A 21,229-nucleotide genomic window follows, 5' to 3' on the forward strand; every position below is an offset into this window, starting at 1 on the left:
TGCAGTGGGACTGAACCTGGACCCATGTGGTTAAGAAGCAAGCTTCTTATCACACAACCATGTCTGCACCTATTGTATGATCATTTTGGCAAAATGTTTCACACCTATTTCCTTACAGCTTTATTAAAGCATGACCGCTGTGGTCTTGCATGAAAGAAACAGTTAAATTTCTGTTTCATAGTTAGATGTAGAGTAATTCTGTTAAGATCTGGGAGGAAACACTTTCCTCAAAATCAAGAGGATGAACACTTTCACCAACATCTGATGGGAAATGAAGTGGGGAAGGTGCACTTTTGTCGAAATCTGGAGAGGGAAACACTAGTTTCATTGAGATTAACCATTTCCAGTAATGATTTTTCTTAATCCTTGACTGACTATAAAAATGTGTAGTGGTGATGGTAAGGAAATACTAAAATGTGAAGTAATGATAATGAACCTTTTTTTTTTTTTTCTTTTCACAAATTCAGAATCAAAGTAACTGGCAATGAAATGGATTCAGCTAGGGAATGAAATCGTTACAGACTCAAAACTAGCAGAGGTTTCATCTTTTCTCCATAATTGTCAAGTTCAATGGTGATAATATTAACAATGACAATCATAATGATGATAAAAGACTAAGATCAGAACGGTGATAATGACAATGAAGAATAAGATAAAATCTATTACTTTTTCCTTTTCAATTTTTGTTTTCTTTTTTAAGTAAACACGAATACAATTGAGTATTCTTTGGGTGAATATGAGTTACAATTCATAATACCTCACTGTCATGCAGTTCACCTCAACATATAGAGCAAGTGTCTTCTACTATAGCCTCGGACCGACAAAAGCCTTGTGAGTGGATTTGGTAGACAGAAACTGAAAAGAAGCCTGTCGTATATATATATATATGTATGTGTGTTTGTGTGTCTGTGTTTGTCTCCCCAACATCGCTTGACAACCGATGCTGGTGTGTTTACGTCCTCCGTAACTTAACGGTTCGGCAAAAGAGACCAATAGAATAAGTACTAGGCTTCCAAAGAATAAGTCCTGGGGTCGATTTGCTCAGCTAAAGGCGGTGCTCCAGCATGGACACAGTCAAATGACTGAAACAAGTAAAAGAGTAAAAGAGTATATACACAAACACAGAACCTTAATTACATGATCTACTCTCCACCCCATTGATTCTAGGTCTTTCTACTCTGCCACTGTTAAAAGAATAAATCAAATTAAAAGCAGCAAAAAAAAATTGAAAGTTACAATGCATGAAACAGTGTCATTGTGAGTGATCTGGTGATGCCAAACATATCTGACTAAACAAGATGTAACCAACTATAATATGAGAGGAAACACACATACACAGGATACACAGCTACATACACACACACACAGACATAAGTATATAAAACACACACACACACAGTCTTCCTGCATGTAACAGAAGCTACAGAGTTGAGTTAAATCACTGGGCCTGGGGTTTGTTAGTTTGGGCAAATTTTGGTAAATGAAGACTATTTGTGAAACAAAATGGAAATGGTTCTGCTAATGGCACACACATACACAGGCAATCTAACACACACACATAATCCTATGTACATAAATAGAAGCAGAGATACATACACAAACACACACAACTGCTGCACACATTTGTTTATATCTCTAAATATAGAACAATGACCTTGTTTTTTTTTCTTTTTGTTGTTATAATTAATCTACAAAATATCTACAATGAATTAGCTGCACATTATACTTTGCACCATCATGCACCAAGCAAATACACCTTCCCCATCTGCAATCCAGTCACCAACCAAGCCTTTTATTATAAATCGACAAAAAAAAAAGAGAAAAAAAAACAGACTGGGCAGCAAAACATATGTAAACGTGTGTAAACTGCTTCACAACCATGCTACATAGGGTTTTTATCCATGTGATAAAGCATGGTCTTTTTTCCCCCCCCAACAACATGCAAGCATGGTAAATTGCTAACACAGCTTCCTAAACCACATACCTTGACACTGCAACATTGGTACGTTGCTTGCTTGCACTGATACACAGTGGTTGGCAGCATAAGAGGTCAACAGCTTTATACACTGGGTATGCAGTGGTTAATTAAGCTGTGTGTAGAGTCCATTGTAATACAGGGGTGGGGAGGCAATCGAGTCAGTTTCTGATTGCTGCATTTCCCTGCTTACAACCAACTACTGCATAACAATTTAGTGTGATTTCCAATTCAAAATAGGAACTCAGTAGATCAAAAGTACTGAACTTCTTGGTGGCTTCAAAACAATGAAATCAGCAATTTCCACAACACTAGCACACTGTGCATTGTGCCATAGAGTGATTTTGTTACAGGAATGCAGTGTGACAAGGATATTACTAAGGAAGTCTATGGCTGCCACACTTTACTTCTCATGAATAACCAGTGCAAGGCAGAATGTGCATTTCAACATATTTGAAGTTTTGTATTTAAGGGTTACTTCTAAGCAACCTCTATGTTATAGGTGTAGTCATGCAGAATGAGTAAGAGCACTTTGACACTGCCAGAGGCTACACCCTAAACAAGTAATCTACCATTGCATGACAGAATGTACAATGTAACTCTAGACCAGACTGAGGTGTAGTATATCCAAGGTCATGGCCCTATGATGTTATTCCCCCTAGAGAATTAATCAACTGCTTTTCTACGTATACCCCAGCAGAGCTGACCAAGTAGTTCCTAAAAGACAACTTAGCACCCAATGAAACCAAAAATTTTTTTAAAAAATCAACAAACAATAAATAGGAAAACTTACCACGTCATTTAAGGTCTGCTTCTTAAAACAAGGAAAAGAAATATATAAGTATATTTATTATACAGTAGACACCATATTCATCTATTACTTTTGAAAAGCTAATGTAGGAGGCCCATACTACAGAAAGGAGCTTACTCCGACTTCCTTAGCATTAAATGAGTAACAGACATGCCAGCTTGTCTTTCAAGTTTCCAACCCCACAAAGTTAGCAAGCCAAATATAATCACCTTCTTCAGAGGGAGTGGGTTCTACTGATGATCAAACCACAATGGTCATCACACAACTTACCAAACCTGCTTCATCATAATCTACCTCATTTGAGGTAGGGATGAACAGTCTTGCTGTTATGAGTGAGATGTTAAAGAGAAGCGTGAGCAGGTACCCTCCAAATTACTTGTACCTTATATCTACATCTGATGATCAGTATAGAGCTGAGGAAGACTATGAAGCCACTCAGCCTGCTACAAATAGCAGCTAAATCTTCCTCCAGCATCAGCTGTGAGAAACTATGCAGTTATTTCACCTGTACAGTTTTCCACAGCCAAATCCTCTTCAAATTACTGTCTTAAATGAATGAAATACCACAGACAATGTAGTAATGTAGTGAAAGATAGACAGACAAAATGTTTACAGTTGGAATGCCTCACATTAAAGTGCTGCGGGATCAAGGCAGACATCAGGTTAAACAATAACATCTGCTGGGATATTGGGAGGATTCTGGGACTACTACTTCCACCCTTTCACACCTGTACCAACCAGTGGCGAGGATTTTGTTACTACAAATAAGACAGCATAGGACTCATCATCCCATTTACATATGAATGAATGCCTTTTACATATGAATGAACCACCATCCTACCGAGCGACGCCCAGGTAACCAATACTGATCACATTATTTTCTATAAACTTATACTGTTATTGCTAACTATGTCAAATGTAGCTTTCCTTACCTTTGGTAGAAAAACTGAATTTGGGGAAAGATGTCTTTTTTTTTCGTTTTGTTTTTCTATTTTTAATGTTTATATCATTATCATTATTATCAAAACTGATCTTGCTATTGCTCTTGTCACTGAAGATTATTAATTGTCTTATCTATCATTGAAACAACCAATGAAATGACTGATGGCAGTGCCCATTTTACAGCTTGGCAGTCTGGGGTAAGCAGAGTGATGTTGCCGTTGATTAACCCAAATCTGTTCTATTTTAAGCAAATCAATTGCACAAAATTAACCCATCAAAGTAGCAAGTGTGCAGTACATTAGTTATAGGATGTTTTGAACATATGACCTTGCAATCAGCAGTTAAATGCATAAATTCCCACAACCACCTCATTTGTTCCTCATTAGCTTGAGCTTGACGGTATATGATCATAAAACGATATCCCACCATATATATTAAATCCTGAAAGACCCCTCAAGAGTTAGGGCTTAGAGATAGTTTCTCAGAAGGAATTAACTATAAGATTATGCATCTTTTAGGAAATGATGCCAATAACTCCATTTCAAACCCTTAAAGCTCATATTCTACCTAACTCTTTACAAAAGGGTACCACTTGCTTAAAACCCCAGTCAGATTCTTAGGGAGAGGGTGTTTATTGAAGTTTAAGGTCCTTTTATTGAATCAAGTTTAGAACAGACCATTGTATTTCTATAAAATCACAAGGATAAAACAGTAGTCTTACAAGTTAAGTTTCTTTAGCCACCACAAGAACCGACTAACACAGTTTTATCCATGAAAGCAGAGTTAATTCTCTTGCACAATGTTTATGACACATATAATAATCTGCAGCAGAATAAAAACATTCACTGGGCACACAAGGTATAAAGTCTTTGTGATGTGCATTGACATGTTAACACACACACACACACACACACACACTTATGCCACTCTCAAGCCAGATGAACTCATTAACATGATTTAATTAACAGTATTTTAATTAAATATCCTATTTAAAACCTACATTCAAAAGTCTAACACAGACCTGGACATTGTTATATTCCATATCCTTCAATTAACAAGTCAGTTGTGATCAGCTGGTTGAGCCTTTTGCTGAGCTGACATTTAGTGTTCATGAATGTATATACTATACATCCATTCACATATTTTGTATACAATTGTGTGAAGCAGGTCAACAAATTAAAACAAAAGCAGAATGACCTAAGAGTGCTTACAAAGGACAACAATTTTCCCCTCATTCCTAACCCAAACATAATAATAGTAGTTTCAAATTTTGGAACAGGGCCAGCAATTTAATACTTCCAGTTAGGCCCATGCATGCCAAATGGAGTTCACACTGTTGTCAATCAGGGATCAAGTCTGAGAATCAATTTCTCTCTTCCTTCCACCACCAATCTTGGTGGCTTCAAACAAGGTCAACAACGCTGCCCTTCTTTCGCTGACAAAGCCAACAGTACTTTGTGATTTGAATTCAAATCCTGCCATATGTAAAGTTAACTGCACTGTTTACCCTTCTGGGGGTCAACAAAACAAAAGCCAGTCAGGTACTGGGGCCACTTTAATGCATTATGTCTAGCTTACCCTCTCCACATATGTTGTAGAATTGGATATACAATAGAAATCCAGATTGCTGAGTCAACAATTTGACATATTTAGAGAGAAGAGCTAGCAACCCCTATGTTCAGCATATTACATATTCCATGCTGTATGTAATCCGTTATTGAAATCCTCTCAGAAACACACACACACACAATTCAATGACTGTTTGAATTCAACTTAAATTGCAGTAATTGTCTAGCTCAAGGTTAGATTCAAATGAGCAAACCTATATAATCAAAGCCATTCCAGCTGTGACCATCCTGTTTCGGAGAAAGCCTTGGACAGGGCCCCCAACTCCCTTATCTGATGGGCAGTGTGGAAGCTAGGGATAGATGAGTGGTTGGTAAGAGCTGCACAAGCCATGTACAATGATGCTGTTAGCAAGGTGAAAATCAGCAATGAGTAGTATAGCAACAAATTTAGTGTACAGGTAGGAGTTCACCAAAGACTGGTTCTCAGCTCCCTTCTTGTTTTTCATAGCCCTCCAGGCTATAACACAAGAATTTCTGACTGCCCTTGAGAGCTCCTCTATGCTGATGACCTTGTTCTTATAGCAGAATCACTACCAAACTAGAGAAGAAATTTCAAGTGTGGAAAGAAAGTCTGGAATCAAAGGGTCTTAGAATTAATTTACCAAAGACTAAAGTCCTAGAAAGTACAACAGACAATTACTAGTCCCTTCAGGGAGGTGGCCCTGTTCGATACATAGAAGAAAGGGTATAGGTAGAAATTCCATACAGTGTACCCAGTGCAAGCCATAGATACATAAAAGGTGTAGTGGTATCACAAGAAGATTAACAGAGAAAGTAGTCAATAAACACTAAGAATGTAGAGAAAATAGACTTCCACAAATGTACAGAGAGGTCCTTAGAAGTAGTAGATAGCTTCTGTTATCTAGGTGACCAAGTTGGCAGAGGAGGAGGATGCTCTGAAAGAGTTGCTTGAAAAAGAATGGGCTGGGCAAAGTTCAGAGAGTTCTACCTCTGTTGGTGAAAAAGGGCCTCTCGCTTAGAATGAAAGGCAGTGTATGTTGCCTGTGTTTGGACAGTTATGCTACATGACAGTGAATCGTGGGCTGTGACTGCAGAGGACACCTGAAGACTTGAAAGGAAATGAAGCCAATATGCTCTGCTGGATGGGTAACATCAGTGTGCATATACAATAGAGTGTAAATGATTTAAGAGAAAAATTGAGTATAAGCAGCATCAGATGTAGCATATAAGAGAGAAGAGTGTGCTGTTATGGTCGTGTGGTGCATATGAATGAGGACAGCTGCATAAAGAAGTGCTGATCTCTAATTGTGGAGGGAACCTGTGGAAGGGGTGGACCCAGCAAGATGTGGGATGAAGTGGTGAGAAACGATCTTCAGATGTTGAACCTTACTGGGGAGATTACAAGGGACTGAAACTTCTAGCAATTTGCTGTGCTTTAGAAAACAAGTCAAGCTAAGTAAAATTGTAGCATGTCCTTTACAGACATGTTCTCCACCACCACCACCACACACACACACACACACACACACACACTATCTTTCTTCTATCAAAACTTCTCCACAACCCATTTTTCCAATATCCCTACCACTCACTGCAGGCCCCTCCAGTTTCCCTTACACACATCACCTACTAAAACACCCCCACCATTCTCCCACATGTGCCTATCCGCACACTCTCCATCCTTCAATTTTTCTCCACCCCCCACTCCAATTTCTCTCACCATCACTTGCTACAGTCATATCTTCCTCATTGAGAATCCCCCTCTATCCCCTCTGTACTACTTATACTCTCTCCAACTGTTCCCTGTGGGAAGGCCCCAATACTTTTCCAACACCATCTATTTCTCTCTCTCTGACTGTCTCTCTATCTTTCTCTCTAACAGTCTTCCACCTTCTCTTTCCTTGTCCTAGTGGGGTTGCCAAGTATCTCAATAGTAAGACAACTATTTCCGTCCCTCTATTATACTCTAACCTCTCACCTGGCACACAGCGACTTCCCTCATTTCCACTCTCTTTGTCAGCAGACAGGCCTCTGTCTTGCAAACTACTTCGTGACCCCACTGGTGCTGGTGCCATGTAGAAAGTACCTGTGCTGGTGCCACATAAAAAGCGCCCAGTACACTCTGCAAAATAGTTGGCCTTAAAAAGGGCATCCAGTCACAGAAACCTTGCCAAAACAGACAAGTGAAACCTGGTGCAGCTCCCCAACTCTTGTCCAAATGTCCAACCCATGCCAGCATGGAAAACAGATGTTAAATGATGATTATGATGATAATGACACAATGAAACTAGAAGTACTTAATCTAACATGCCCCCTTCTTTTTATTCTCTTTCTTTTTTAAGACAGTAAATTGTGATTTGAGAGAGATTTAGTCACTATTTCTGGCATGATGAATAATTACATAGTAGCCCTCTGACTCAAAGTACATTGAAGCCAAAATATTTGGTTTATTTGGAAAGATTCTGCACTTTTGCACTGACTACTTCATCAGTGCATGGTATCTAAACAAGACACTAGCAGCACTGTTCTTCTTACCAAGCATGCATCTAATGATTGCTGGCAGACTGAAAGCTGGCTTTTCTTAAGACGTTCCTGCTAAGATGAATTTGCTGTTCTAAAAATAAAATGTGAGGAAATGATTTGCAAAATTGGTATTAATCAATTCTTCTTGGATGTTCCAAAGCAACGGTTAGGAGAACTAAACTGTCTGAGAAAATTTCTATCAAAGGAAAAATTATATGAATATGTCTGCCAATACAGTTCCAGAATTTCAGTAAGTGAGAAAATAAGTCAGTGGAACATTTAAGCATAGTTAGAGAAAATATGAAAGATGAAATGATTTGTTGGGTAGATTTATATATTTAGTTATTTTGGAAGAATTTAATAAAGATTAGCAGGATATTTGCCGAAAATTAAGTAAAATTTTCTCTGAGATAGAATCGATAGATCCTACTTTATAATTGCACTACCCCACCACTATTTACCGACTAACAAAATAGGAAAAGTAAGAAAATTTTAGCAAGTCAAACTGTTTTTTTTTATTTCTTTGGTTATGAATTTATTTCTTAGATTATAAATAAATTTAATTTTAAAACAATCGAGTTTGTATTTAGAAAGGAATTTTACACAAACAAAAAGACACATCCCCACACATAAACATCTCAAAGACGTGCATACACAAGTTTATCACAAAAGCACAATTACACAGATGCATGCACATATCTCTCACACATACACACACAAACACAAAAAAAAAAAAAAATCAAATTGATTAGCAACAGATTCATTTAGCAGATCAGAGATAAGTCTCCCACAGAATAGGGCACCAATGTATCACTGATAGTATTCCCAGGTGATTTGGTTACCTATTCCAAAATGCTAGGTGAACTTGATAACAGAATTAAGTGTACTGCCATAATACATAGCAAAATTCTTGCAATGGAGTTGAACTCAATATGAGTAAATAGACCAGTATCCTATCCACACAGCCAATGTGTTTCTGCTATGTTTACATATTTGGATGGGTCGATCATAGAGAATTGTATCATGCATCTCACTCAACAATCACCTCATCTATGATGACCTAACAGGTTTTGGTTCAAACTAAATGCTGTTTCTTTAGTCTTCATCCAGCTCTGCTTCATGGAACTATCCTTCACCATTTCAAGTGCATTTATACTCACCACATACCATCTGTGTACATCACATGTCCATACCAGCATAGTGACATTGTCTTCTGTACATGACTGATTTTCCATGGTTGCCTAGCCACTTCCTCAATCCACTTGTACAATACAGACTTTCATTGTAAATCAACACAGGGAATCCAACAGGTAAGCCAGTGCAGATCCTCTGCACTTGCCATACCCCAAGTTTCATACTCAGAGCAACAGCATGCTTCTTATACATACCTACCTTATATACACTGCAGTTTTGTAGAGAGAGACAGAGAGATAGAGAGATAGATAGAGAGAGAGAGAGTGAACCAATCTCTTCTATGGCCAACAGATGCTAGTGGGCTCCTCTCGAATTTATCCACTCCTGTCCCTGCCTTTACCCTAGCCTCAGTGCATCTACTGAAAGCATTTCCAGCATTTTTAATCCCATTTGATGTTTCTTTTAGCTCACTGTCATTTAACTCTTCAGTCCATGCCGTAACACCTAATGGAACCATACAGAATTTCTTATTCACCAGTCACCGCAGACAATCTCACCATAATGGCCAACACACTCAAAGGAGGACAAAAAAGATCAAATTTATTCCTTCTATTAAATGTTGGGAAATAATTTTATATTTAAATGTAAATGGTCAAGAAGCATTTAATGCATGGAAGGAATAAACTAAAATAGAGTAGTAAAGAAAAACAAGAGGAAAGATCTTTTTACTTTTCTGATTCTTCTTTCTTCTGCTCGTCGCTTTTTTAATCTTTGTCTATCTCTCTCAAAATCTTCAACCATTTCAATGCAAGGTAGCAGATTTTCTCGTGGTTCCCATGTGTCATTTGATGATGGATAACCAACCCAACGGACTTTATAACGCTCTTTTCCCTAGAAGAAAGAGAAATAATAATAATAATAATAATAATAATAACAACAACATGCTTGTTAATTGATATGACAGTGCCTACTGATAGAAACAACTCAGCAAAGGAATTTGAAAAACTGTTGAAATATAAGGACCTTGAGATTGAGATATCTAAGACATGGCAATTAAAAACTAAAACCATCCCTGTTGTTGTAGGTGCCTGGGAATGATCAAGAAAGGTACCAAAACATTTTTTTTGACCAGATCCCTGGGAAACCAACAATCCATGAGACTTAAAAAGCTGTGTTGACATCAACCACCCACATTCTCAGGAAGTTACTCTCCATCTAATATACATGTGCCTTAGGTCTCAGGTTGAGACCTGGCTGGAAGATGAAATAAAATGCAAATCAATTGGAAAATAATAATAATAATAATAATAATAATAATAATAATAATAATAATGATGATGATGATTTATCATAACCTTAGATTTTTTTTCAAATTTAGATACTCTTGATCTTGTATTCTTTTACTACAGTGAGTTAGCACTGCGCTCTAAGTTCAAATCGCATCAAGGTAAGCATTGTCTTCCATTCTTTCAGTACCAGTCATGTGCTGGAGTCAGTTGTTCTCTTTCTCTCATTATTTTTTTCTTTCTGTCTCTCTTTCTTAAAGAAATCAGCTACAATCAGACCTGGAGAGAGATGGACTCCACTAGGTCTTAAAAAGTGCCTATGACAGGCCAAATGTCATGACAATGACCCAACAACTACATCAGAGTGTAGAGGCTCAAGGCAAGGTGTGTGTGTGTGTGTGTATGTGTGTGTGTGTGTGTGTGTGTGTGTGTGTGTGTGTAAGTAAAGACATACATTCTACAAAACATGTCTTTACTAGTTCAAAAATGGCATAAACCTACCCTAAATTGTTCAAGGAAATATTTGAAGTAAATTAAAAGAATTTAGAGCTACATCTATTGTGTATGTGTTAGAAATGGAAGAGATTTGAAAAACCAAAATTATTCCATACAAAAGAGATACAGGCAAATACCTTTGTAAATTTAGGACAAAACATATATGTATAAAATAACATCAAAATGAAATGACAGTGATGACATCATCAGTATTAACCAAAGACAAGAACATACCACATATCAACCTTGTTTCATTGTTATGTCACTCACTTCAAAGCGAACTCAATTTTTTTTTTCAATGCAGTGATGTCAAACAGCTTGTTATATACAGACATACACACATTCTCTTCCCCACCCCCACCCTACCCCGTCCTCTAAGAAACTGACTCCATTCAGTTATACAATCAATTCTATGCAGCAATATCATTTTATGTCTGCTTTCATGCCAGCATGGTTTTGACAGAGTTTTACAGTCAGATTCAGGCTCTTATTTGGAGTTGTTAACTTCTTGTTCCCTCATTCAATCCATTTTTCACATATGCCAACCATTTCAACATTTTACTGTGGTACCAGCATTAGATTACAGAGGTTGTCATGTCTACACACACACACACACACACACACAGCAGCAGGGTTAAAAAAGTCTGTTCAGCAAGCATGTACTTCTAGATCAGTCTTGCTGTATAGCACCTTAGGCAAGTATCTTCTGCCATAGCCTTAGGTTAATCTTATGAGCTGAATTTCATAGACAGAAATTGTGAAGAGCCTGTTGTATGGGGGTGTGTTTGTTGTGTCCCTCTACGTCTCTTAGTAGTTCAACAAATCAAGATCAATAAAATAAGTATCAGACTGGCACTGGGGTCAATATGATGAGTTAAGTCCTTGAAGGCCAGCATGGCTAAAATTCAAAGCACTAAAAGAGAAAATGCAAAACATACACACTGACCTTTTATATATATATATATATATATATATATATATTACATACACACACATATATGAGGGGGAAGTCAAAAATTATCCACACTTTCACCATAACATATCTTAATTATTGTCACACTACCTTCTGCGCATGCGTGCTCATAGATGGTACTATTGTGGTCAAGTGATCGAAGTTTAAGCTTGGACATGCCAAAGAAGAATAAAGAGCAATGTTCCAAGAGATGGTAATGGTGAACCAATTCACTATTACAATCTCATAAGCTTGCAGAATCTTCTCGTCAGTGGTGGAGGGTGATGGGCATTCTGCTCCCTCTCCATGCGTCATGTTTGTCCGACCACTTTTAAACTTTTTGATCCCCTCATAAACACTTCTACACAGTAGTGCACTGTCCCCATATTGTGCTAAAAGCCTCTGATGAATTTCAGCACCTAACACACCTTCCGACCAGAGAAATCAGATCACTGATCTTTGCTCTTCTTTGGTGCACATTGCTAGTGGAGTAGCCATGTTTACACTGTAAAGCAAGAAAGAAAAATGATGCAATCAGAATCAAACTTTGATCATGTGACCAGAACAGTACCAACTATAAGCACGCATGCGCAGACAGCAGTGTGACAATAATAAAGATATGTTATGGCGGAAGTGGATAACTTTTGACTTCCCCTTATATATGTGTGTATATAAATATTCATATGCATATACACACACGCATATATATAGAGAGAAACACACACACATATATATATATTAATACACAACATAAATACACACATGTAATACAAAAATCGCATTACAAAGGGAACAAAAGTGACTTTTAGATTTGTACCCCCAAATAAGAAAATATACAAACATCTATACTCTTTGTTCAATGTTAGATTAGGTCTACAAAAATGAAAAAAAAAAAGTGTTGAGATATATATATATATATATATATATATATATATATACATACACACACACACACACACATACACACACACACACACAAATGTAGGTTATCCGCAATAAACATACATGCACATATATGCTTAAACATATGATTAGGGTCTCACATATGTAACACAATGAATTTTAAAACTTAGAGCAACTGAGATTATTTATGCAATTATTTGACAAAAACTCAGAAACTTTAAGGTTGTATAAAATCTAGAATTAACAAGCAAGGAAGACAACTCCAATACAATCTTCTTTATGAAATTTTTGGACTATATAAACAATGTAGATGAGTATGGATCTAGTCTTTAAAGTCAATTGAAGGCAACAGGTATGTTTCAATTTTATTAAATCTTTTCAGTAAAGTATATTCTACAAAATTAACATGAGTAGGAAGTGATCAATGTATAGAGCAATTGAGGAGGAATATAGTGGTGCTGATTATCATTATCAACAATATGGCAGAGGGGAAAATACCTCAGGAGGAGATATTTTGTACTAAATATACATTAAGTACAGTCTTACATACACATGTCAACACTGACTGCAACCACATACACACTCATACACTACAACTACTCACATTTTCATAGACTACCACACAATGACACAAACATTCACAACCAGATTATATGCATAATACAAATACATGTAGCAAATGCCCCATGATTTTATATTCCTGGTAGGAATATTCTGTTGGTTTCTGTTCCTGTCAACAGATCAACTGGTGCCAATAAGCAAGGCTTTATCATTTTCTTTAACAGTCTACTGATGGGGCTTGCTTCAGTAACAGCCAATCTTATATCATCACTTCCTGGACCCATCACTGGCGAGGCCACTTTATTAATAACAGCATCTACTTTGCTGACAACATTAAGAAGCAACCGCAGTCTCCATTATGTTTCAGGTTTATCACCTAGTGCATCATTTCATTTGCTCAGATGAACAGACACCAAAAGAAACCTACACCATCAACATTTTTCCATACAATACAATGTTTTTATAGCCAACAGTTTCTACCAATGAGATCAGTGCATACATAGACTTTCCCTACATTGTGCAGGAACACTCTAAACATACACAAATGTATTTGAACAAAATGTGTATGTATCAATACAGAACACCATCTGTAATCTGTAACATCCATCTTTTTCAGTTATAACTTGTAACATGCATTTTTCTGTGTATTTATTTCAGTTAAAAATGAAGCCTCATATCATATGTACATTTTATAGTGATTGATGTAGCTTGTCACCACTGAATTGGTCAGTAGAGAATATAGAGGAAGCCATTTTAAATGTTATTACATCTGTTTGTTTTTTGATGAATTTACATTTTTGTACAAAACTATAAACTACAAAACAGACCACACACATATACAGAAATACAGATCATATATGCATCTATGCAAATATAAACCCCACACATATACAAACACAGACCACACACATACCTACGAATATAAACTACTCAAATACAAAGACCACACTCACACACAGTTGTATACCAGAGTAAAATGAAGAGAATACTGTAACAATATTAGAAAGACAAGGGGAAAGAGAATGGTGTGTGGGTGTGTAGAGCAGATATATTAATATATCACATGAAATATAGATTACCAAGTGATATAGAGAGTGCTTGAGGGTACTGGGATGAATCAGAGTACTAGAATGTTGAGAATGAACTACAAGAAAAACAATGATGGGGAGGACAAAATTGAGGACCAGGATCATCCTAAGAACGGTAATGTTGATGGCAGTAAGGTTATAATAGTGGTGATGGTAGTTATGATGGTGATAGTGATGACTAATAGAGCTTTAAACAGAAGGAAATAATGAAATAATGTTGGTATAAAAGTATCACAGCTTCACTTTGGCATCTGATAATAAATATCTTTACAGAGGACAAGATGATGAATAGTGGGAGTAATACAAAGTGACAATGGAAGAATGTATGAAAGTAGAATGTGAGAGTAGAGAAAGACAATAGAGGTGAAGTTAGGGTAGATTGTATGTCATGTAATGCAGGATAGCCAGTGCATATTGGCCAAACTGTAGCATGGGAACATTGTTGAAGTCTGGATGTTTTGAATATTAAACAACATAGAAACTAAGGTAAATTGTGACGTGAGGAAGAGGAAGAAGATAGTGGTTGTGATAGTGAAGCAAAGACAATAAGGTATACAGAAACGTTCACAAATACTTAATGTGAACAAACTGCAACAATAATAACCTTTAATTATGAAATGCATCAACAAAAGCCATTCTTTTTGTTTGTTTGTATAATGGAAGTTTGTTCTAGAATCAATGTATTCATTCAATAAAACAATTTTACTGGCAGTCACATTCTATTATTACCAGTCCGACATTACATAACCATATGTGGTATAATGAGGACTCTTTCACAACCACTTAAGTTTAATTTAGAAAGTCCCTAACAACAGTTTAGATAGACTTGATGTACAATTATAATTTACAGATATATGTAACATGTATCATCATTTTTATGTCTGCTTTTCCACACTAGCAAGACTTATTCAGACAGTATTTGATGGCCAGATACCCTTACTGTCACCAACCCTTATTTGCTTTCAAATAAGGTATTTTTATTAGACTGGTCTTCAAAGATTTTATTCAAATGATGTCAATGTAAAGACACATGGAAACATGCACACACACAAACATGTGCTGGCCAACAAATAGCAGACTTCCAAAAGTTTATGTGTACCAAATTTCACTCAGAAAGCAATGGTCTTCCCAAAGCTATAAATTCTCTCTCTCTCTCTCTCTCTCTCTCCCTCTCTTAGACTGGTATTCCATTGGTTACAACAACGAGGGTTCTAATTGATCCAATCAATGGAATAGCCTGCTCGTGAAATTAACAGGCAAGTGGCTGAACACTCCACAGACACATACTCAAGGAGATTTAGCATGACACACAATGTGACAAGGCTGGCCCTTTGAATTACAGATACAATCATTTTTGCTAGCTGAGTGGACTGAAGCAATGTGAAAGAAAATGTCTTGCTCAAGGTCACAATGTACTTGAGCAAGAATCAAACTCATGACCTTACGATCATGTGCCAAATACCTTAACCACTATAGCCAGGCAATAATGAAAACACTCATCTAAAGTATTACAGCGAGATGAACACTAGGACAATGTGGGGTTGCAAAGGGAACTTCCTAACCAGAAGGGCATGCCAGCATCTAAATATTCTAAGGCAATGGGATATCAGAATGGGTGTATGAAGAAATAAAGCTTACAGATTATTGAGTGATATTACTGAGGTACTGGGGCAGATGATGATATGGGTGATAGATGGATTGACAAGAGTGGGAACCGTGAATTGGTGAAGGTGGAAGTGGGGGATTGAATAAACTGACATGTTTGGTGTTATAGTGGACAAAATTAGGTCTGTCTCTCAACAATCTAAGTTAAAATCCTGTCAAAGTCAACTTTGTCGGTCATGCTTCCAAGGTGGATAAAATATAGTAGCAGTGAACTATACCCTTCCCAAAAATTTGTGGCCTTCTGCCAATGCGAGACATTATTGTCATTATGACATAACTGAAAACTGGGTCATTAAATCCTTTATATGCTACATTCATGATAAAATTTGTTGACCCTAACTCAGGCAGCAAATTTCTCATTCCTTTTTACAGTGAAAAAAAAACTCTTTCTGGACTTTAGACTAACATCAGATAGGACCTTATCCATCATTAGGGTAGCTAATACATCACTGTCACCATGGCAACACTACATCTTAACATGAGAAGGAAATATTCCCATGGAATACTTGGTGGGAAAATAAGCCCATCCTCAAAACAAAAAAAAAAAAGAGTCATCATGAACTAGTTTATTAATTAGAAAGAGTAGTGTTAATTAATAAGTTTTATCAACTGGAGATTAATAGAGGGCTACTCACTGTATAGTGAGGTGGAGACTGGCTGACAGAGCTAGTGTAACAAGCTCACCATCACCACCACCTCTTGACTATTACTGATAACATAGTTATGTTAGAAACATGATACTGCTGCTGTTGAGACAAAGGCCAGCCAGACTGACAGAATGCCAAACAGGAAGTGCTAGACAGATAAAGTAAAAACTGAGAGTGAAGCTTGGAAAACATGGTTCTGGAAAAAGAAAAAGTGCAAATCTGACAAATTCTTTTACAGTTAGTAACTTCCTGAAAGATTTTGTTTAACATTGAAAATTTTACACACCAACCACAGCCATCATCACAACCACTAGTGGAATCATAAACATCACTGTCATCATCACAAGTATTATTGTCATCAATCGTCATCGTCAGTTTTACCACCATCATCATCGGCATTATATCCTATTCCCTATCACCATAGCTTCCCACAGACAGATGGCTAACCTTTTGAACCTATTACCAACAGCAACCTCTGTTTCAAATATTGTAACCTTCAATCACTCTCCTGCCTACACCACAAAGGCAATCATCCACTATCCTGCCTTCTAAATGATGAAATAACACAAAACAAGAGGAAGGCACATCCCTTGGTAAAGAAACATCAACAACCTGCCTTGATCCCAACCTCCCTTTCTCTCTATGTGCATACATAGGGTACTTGGAAAGTCACAATGCAGTTCATCATCAGTATCAGTTTTATATCTACTTTCCCTGTCGGCACAAATTAGATGGGTCATCATGGTCTAAGTTGTCATATAATGGGAGCTGCTGCTTCCATAGATGTGTCATTTGATCTGGTTTCCACAACTGGATGTTTCTCTTATCACCATCCACTTCACACAGTGTAGTGGGTGTGTTTTTCATGGAACCAATACTAATGAGCTTGAGTGAAGGGACCTAAAAAGTATATGCATTCTCTTCCCAGTCTATCAACCCTTCTGCAGGGTATACTTGAAGCAACACTAGAAAGTGATTGTCTCACTCACTCATCACTTTGAGGAAGTGCAAGTTGTCAGCTAACACCAGCATAGGAAAGCTTAAGGTTAGAGGCAAGGTGGTGTTTTGTACACAAGATGATGTGACAATATTCGGAGCTCAGGCATGTAGACCACAGGGTGGTAATAGTGAGAAGCCATACCAGCTGTGAGACAAGAAGTGGGTGAGAGGAGCAAATAAGTATCAAGAGTACACAATAACCAAGGGTGAGTATATTTGCTCAGGTGACCAAGGAGAGTATTCAGAAAACGAGTGGGTGGCTGGGTGGATGAAAGAAAGGAACAAGGTTATTTAGAACAGCAGAAGTAGCCAAAGGTGAAGATAGATGATGGATTCAGATAAAGATTAGGTATGCCTATACTTTAAAATATGCCTTTAAAGATAGACCCAATCCACTACCCAGTTTAGCACTATCACCTGCCTGACTCATGGATACTTTATAGTAATTTCTATTCTATTGAAAGAATTTGGATGAGATCTCAGTCTCTGAGATTCATCCCTTCCTGTTAACAGTCTCGGAATCCCTAAAAAAAGAGTCATGAGTATTGTCATCACTCTCCTCATTGAAGCCTTAAAAATAAAACATGTAAATATATATGTGGGTACAAGAGAGAGTTCATATATTTATGAATGTGTATGCATGTAGATATGTATATACAACATGCATCTATTCCTAACATGTGATCCAACTAACTACAAGAAGATGTGAGAGACTCAAGTATGTGGAATGACTTAGATAACAGACAGGCAATGATGTTCTCAGATTGCATGGTTGTGGGGCAGTCCCAGTCCAAAACAACAATATACACCAGCAAAATGTATCATCTTTTTTCCCTGTATTCATGCTCTCAGTTCAAGGTTGACTGTGCCTTTCAACTTTTTGGGGTCAATGAATTAATACCAGTCAAGTACCCAATTCAATATAATCAACTAGTCTCCTCTCCAAAATATCAAAATAGAAAGGATTATTATTATTATCATTATTAAAGCAGTGGGCTGGCAGAACCATTAGCATGCTGGGCAAAATCTTTAGTAGCATTTCATCCGCCCTTATATTCTGAATTCAAATTCCGTCAAGGTCAACTTTGCCTTTCATCCTTTTGGGGTTGATAAAATAAGTACCAGCTGAACACTAGGGCCAATATAATCAACTTATCCCTCCCTCAAAATTACTGGCCTTGTGTTAAAATTTGAAACCACCACTACTACTACTACTACTACTACTACTATAATAAAGAGTAGTAAATTGGCAAAAGCACCACAACACATCAGAAACATGCTTATGATGTTTCCCCTGACCCTTTCCATTTTGAATTCAAATCCTCTCAAGGTCATTCTTGCTTTACATTCTTTCAGGGTTAATGAAATATAGTATTAAAAATTCTTTTTTTTTAATTGTAGCCTTGCATCTACTGACAGATTAAGGCTTCACATTCTATCAGCACCAGAATATTAGTTCTTAGGGAACTTGAGACAATGTAGAATAAGTATCTTGTCCAAAAATAAAATTCCTGCAATGGATTTGAACTCCTGATAATCCATGATGTAAGTAGTTCAGTGACTTATCCACTTAGCCATCATACACTTTGCACGAAATTTTATATCATCATCTAATATCCACTGTTCCATGCTTGCATGAGTCATGAGGTAGATTTCCTGCAGCCAGATGCCCTGCCTCATGTCAACCTTTACCGGTTTCCAAAATAATATTTCTCCATGGCCAGGCATGTTTTTAACAGAAGACTAGAAACAAACAACCTTGCTTATATGATGCTCATTTATTACCATCATGTGATGTCTATAAGATTACACACACACACACACATTCAGATGTGCGCACGTGTGTGTGTGTGTGTGTGTGTGTGTGTGTGTGTGTGTATTACTCTTTTACTTGTTTCAGTCAATTGACTGCAGCCATGCTGGAGCACCACCTTTAGTCAAGCAAATCGACCCCAGGACTTATTCTTTGTAAGCCTAGTACTTATTCTATCAGTCTCTTTTGCCGAACTGCTAAGTTACGGGGACGTAAACACACAGGCATCAGTTCTCAAGCGATGCTGGGGGGACAAACACAGACACACAAACATATATATATATATATATATATATATATATATATATATATACATATACATATATACGATGGGCTTCCTTCAGTTTCTGTCTACCAAATCCACTCACAAGGCTTTGGTAGGCCCGAGGCTATAGTAGAAGACACTTGCCCAAGGTGCCACGCAGTGGGACTGAACCCAGAACCATGTAGTTGGTAAGCAAGCTACTTACCACACAGCCACTCCTTCACCTATATATATGCACAAATACACACACATATACAACAGGCTTCTTTCAGTTTCCATCAACCAAATCTACTCACAAGGCCTTGGCTTGTCTGGGACTATAATAGAAGTTGCCCAAGGTGACATGCAGTGAGACTGAACCCAAAACCACATGATTAGGGAGTAAACTTCTTAACCACACAACCACATCATATGTGTGTGTGTGTGCATGTGTGTTTGTTAGTTGGTCTATGTGGAAGGAGGTATAAAAGTGGTAGGAAATAAGTGCATATGTGTAAATGGGTAGAGAAAAGGATGGGTTAACACAAGAGAAACAGAGGTGGAGAGAGAGAGAGAGAAGGAAAGAGTACGAAAAGACAGAAGTGTCAGAAAGAGTATAGAAATATATGAGAGAGAGAGAGAGGCGACAGTAGAATATAAATACACACACACACACACACACACACACACACACACACAGAGTATAGTGTGGAAGTGTGGAGAAGTATGTGTCAGTGATTCATTATTTATGTCAAGGAGATGGTAGGGCAGGGCATGTTGCTGATCTGATATGCCAGCTGGTTTGATTGGGGTTGAAAAAATCTCGAACTTAAATATCTCCACAGGGAAACATGAATTCTGGCAGATTTTTACTGAGAAAGACTGGGAAAACAGAAAGAATAGATTCTCTCTAAAACACATCTAATTTTCACAGGGTAATATATTTTGGAAGGTTTTCTTTTGTTTTTCGAGAAAATAGTGACCAAGTGAAAGGCTTCTGAGTGGTCACGTAACCAGCTACAAACAGCAGCAAAATATCCTTCAAATCATACCTTACTGACACTCTGTCAGAACAATGAATGTTATAGTTGGTCCAATCAATGGAACAGCCTACTCAGGAAATCAATAGGTGAATGCACTCCATAAATATGTGTAACCTTAAAATAGTTCTCAGGGGAGATTCAGCATGACACAATGTGACAAGCTGGCTCTTTGAAATAGAGGTCCAACTCCATTTTGCCAGCTGAGTGAACTGGAGCAACATGAAATAAAGTTTCTTATTCAAGGAAACAATATGCCACCAGGCATTGAACACATGACCCTAACCACTAAGCCACAAGAACATTAACATTGTCTTAGATTCCTCTAAAAAAAGCAAGAATGTCTGATTATAGATCTGATCAATCAAAGTTGACCTGAGGTTAAATAATAACAACAAAAAATTGGGTGGGGAAAGAACAGACCTCCTGCCAAATACTTATGTTAGCAAGTTAAGTAAATGATTGGCTTAAGAAACAGGTTTGAACCCGAATATCACCAGAGGGAAACAAGAATTCTGACAGGTTTTCACTGACAAAGACAGAAAGAAGTTAAAAAGAAAAT

General features: G+C 37.3%; 1 protein-coding gene across 2 annotated transcripts in view; it reads right to left on the reverse strand.

The window, feature by feature from the left end:
• Nucleotides 1-21,229, reverse strand: part of LOC106867328 (uncharacterized) — a 149,310-nt gene that overhangs the window by 75,277 nt on the left and 52,804 nt on the right. The window contains exons 2-3 of one of the 2 annotated variants that reach the window (XM_052967314.2): nt 9,704-9,865; nt 2,769-2,789 (exon numbers count right to left, since the gene is read on the reverse strand). In XM_052967314.2, the coding sequence (XP_052823274.1) occupies nt 2,769-2,789; nt 9,704-9,865 (183 nt within the window). The remainder of the gene's footprint in view (nt 1-2,768; nt 2,790-9,703; nt 9,866-21,229) is intronic. The other variant, XM_052967315.2, reaches the window with a different exon arrangement.

Source organism: Octopus bimaculoides, chromosome 4 (genome assembly GCF_046866305.1).
Source record: "Octopus bimaculoides isolate indiv1 chromosome 4, ASM4686630v1, whole genome shotgun sequence".
Classification (NCBI taxonomy): domain Eukaryota; kingdom Metazoa; phylum Mollusca; class Cephalopoda; order Octopoda; family Octopodidae; genus Octopus; species Octopus bimaculoides.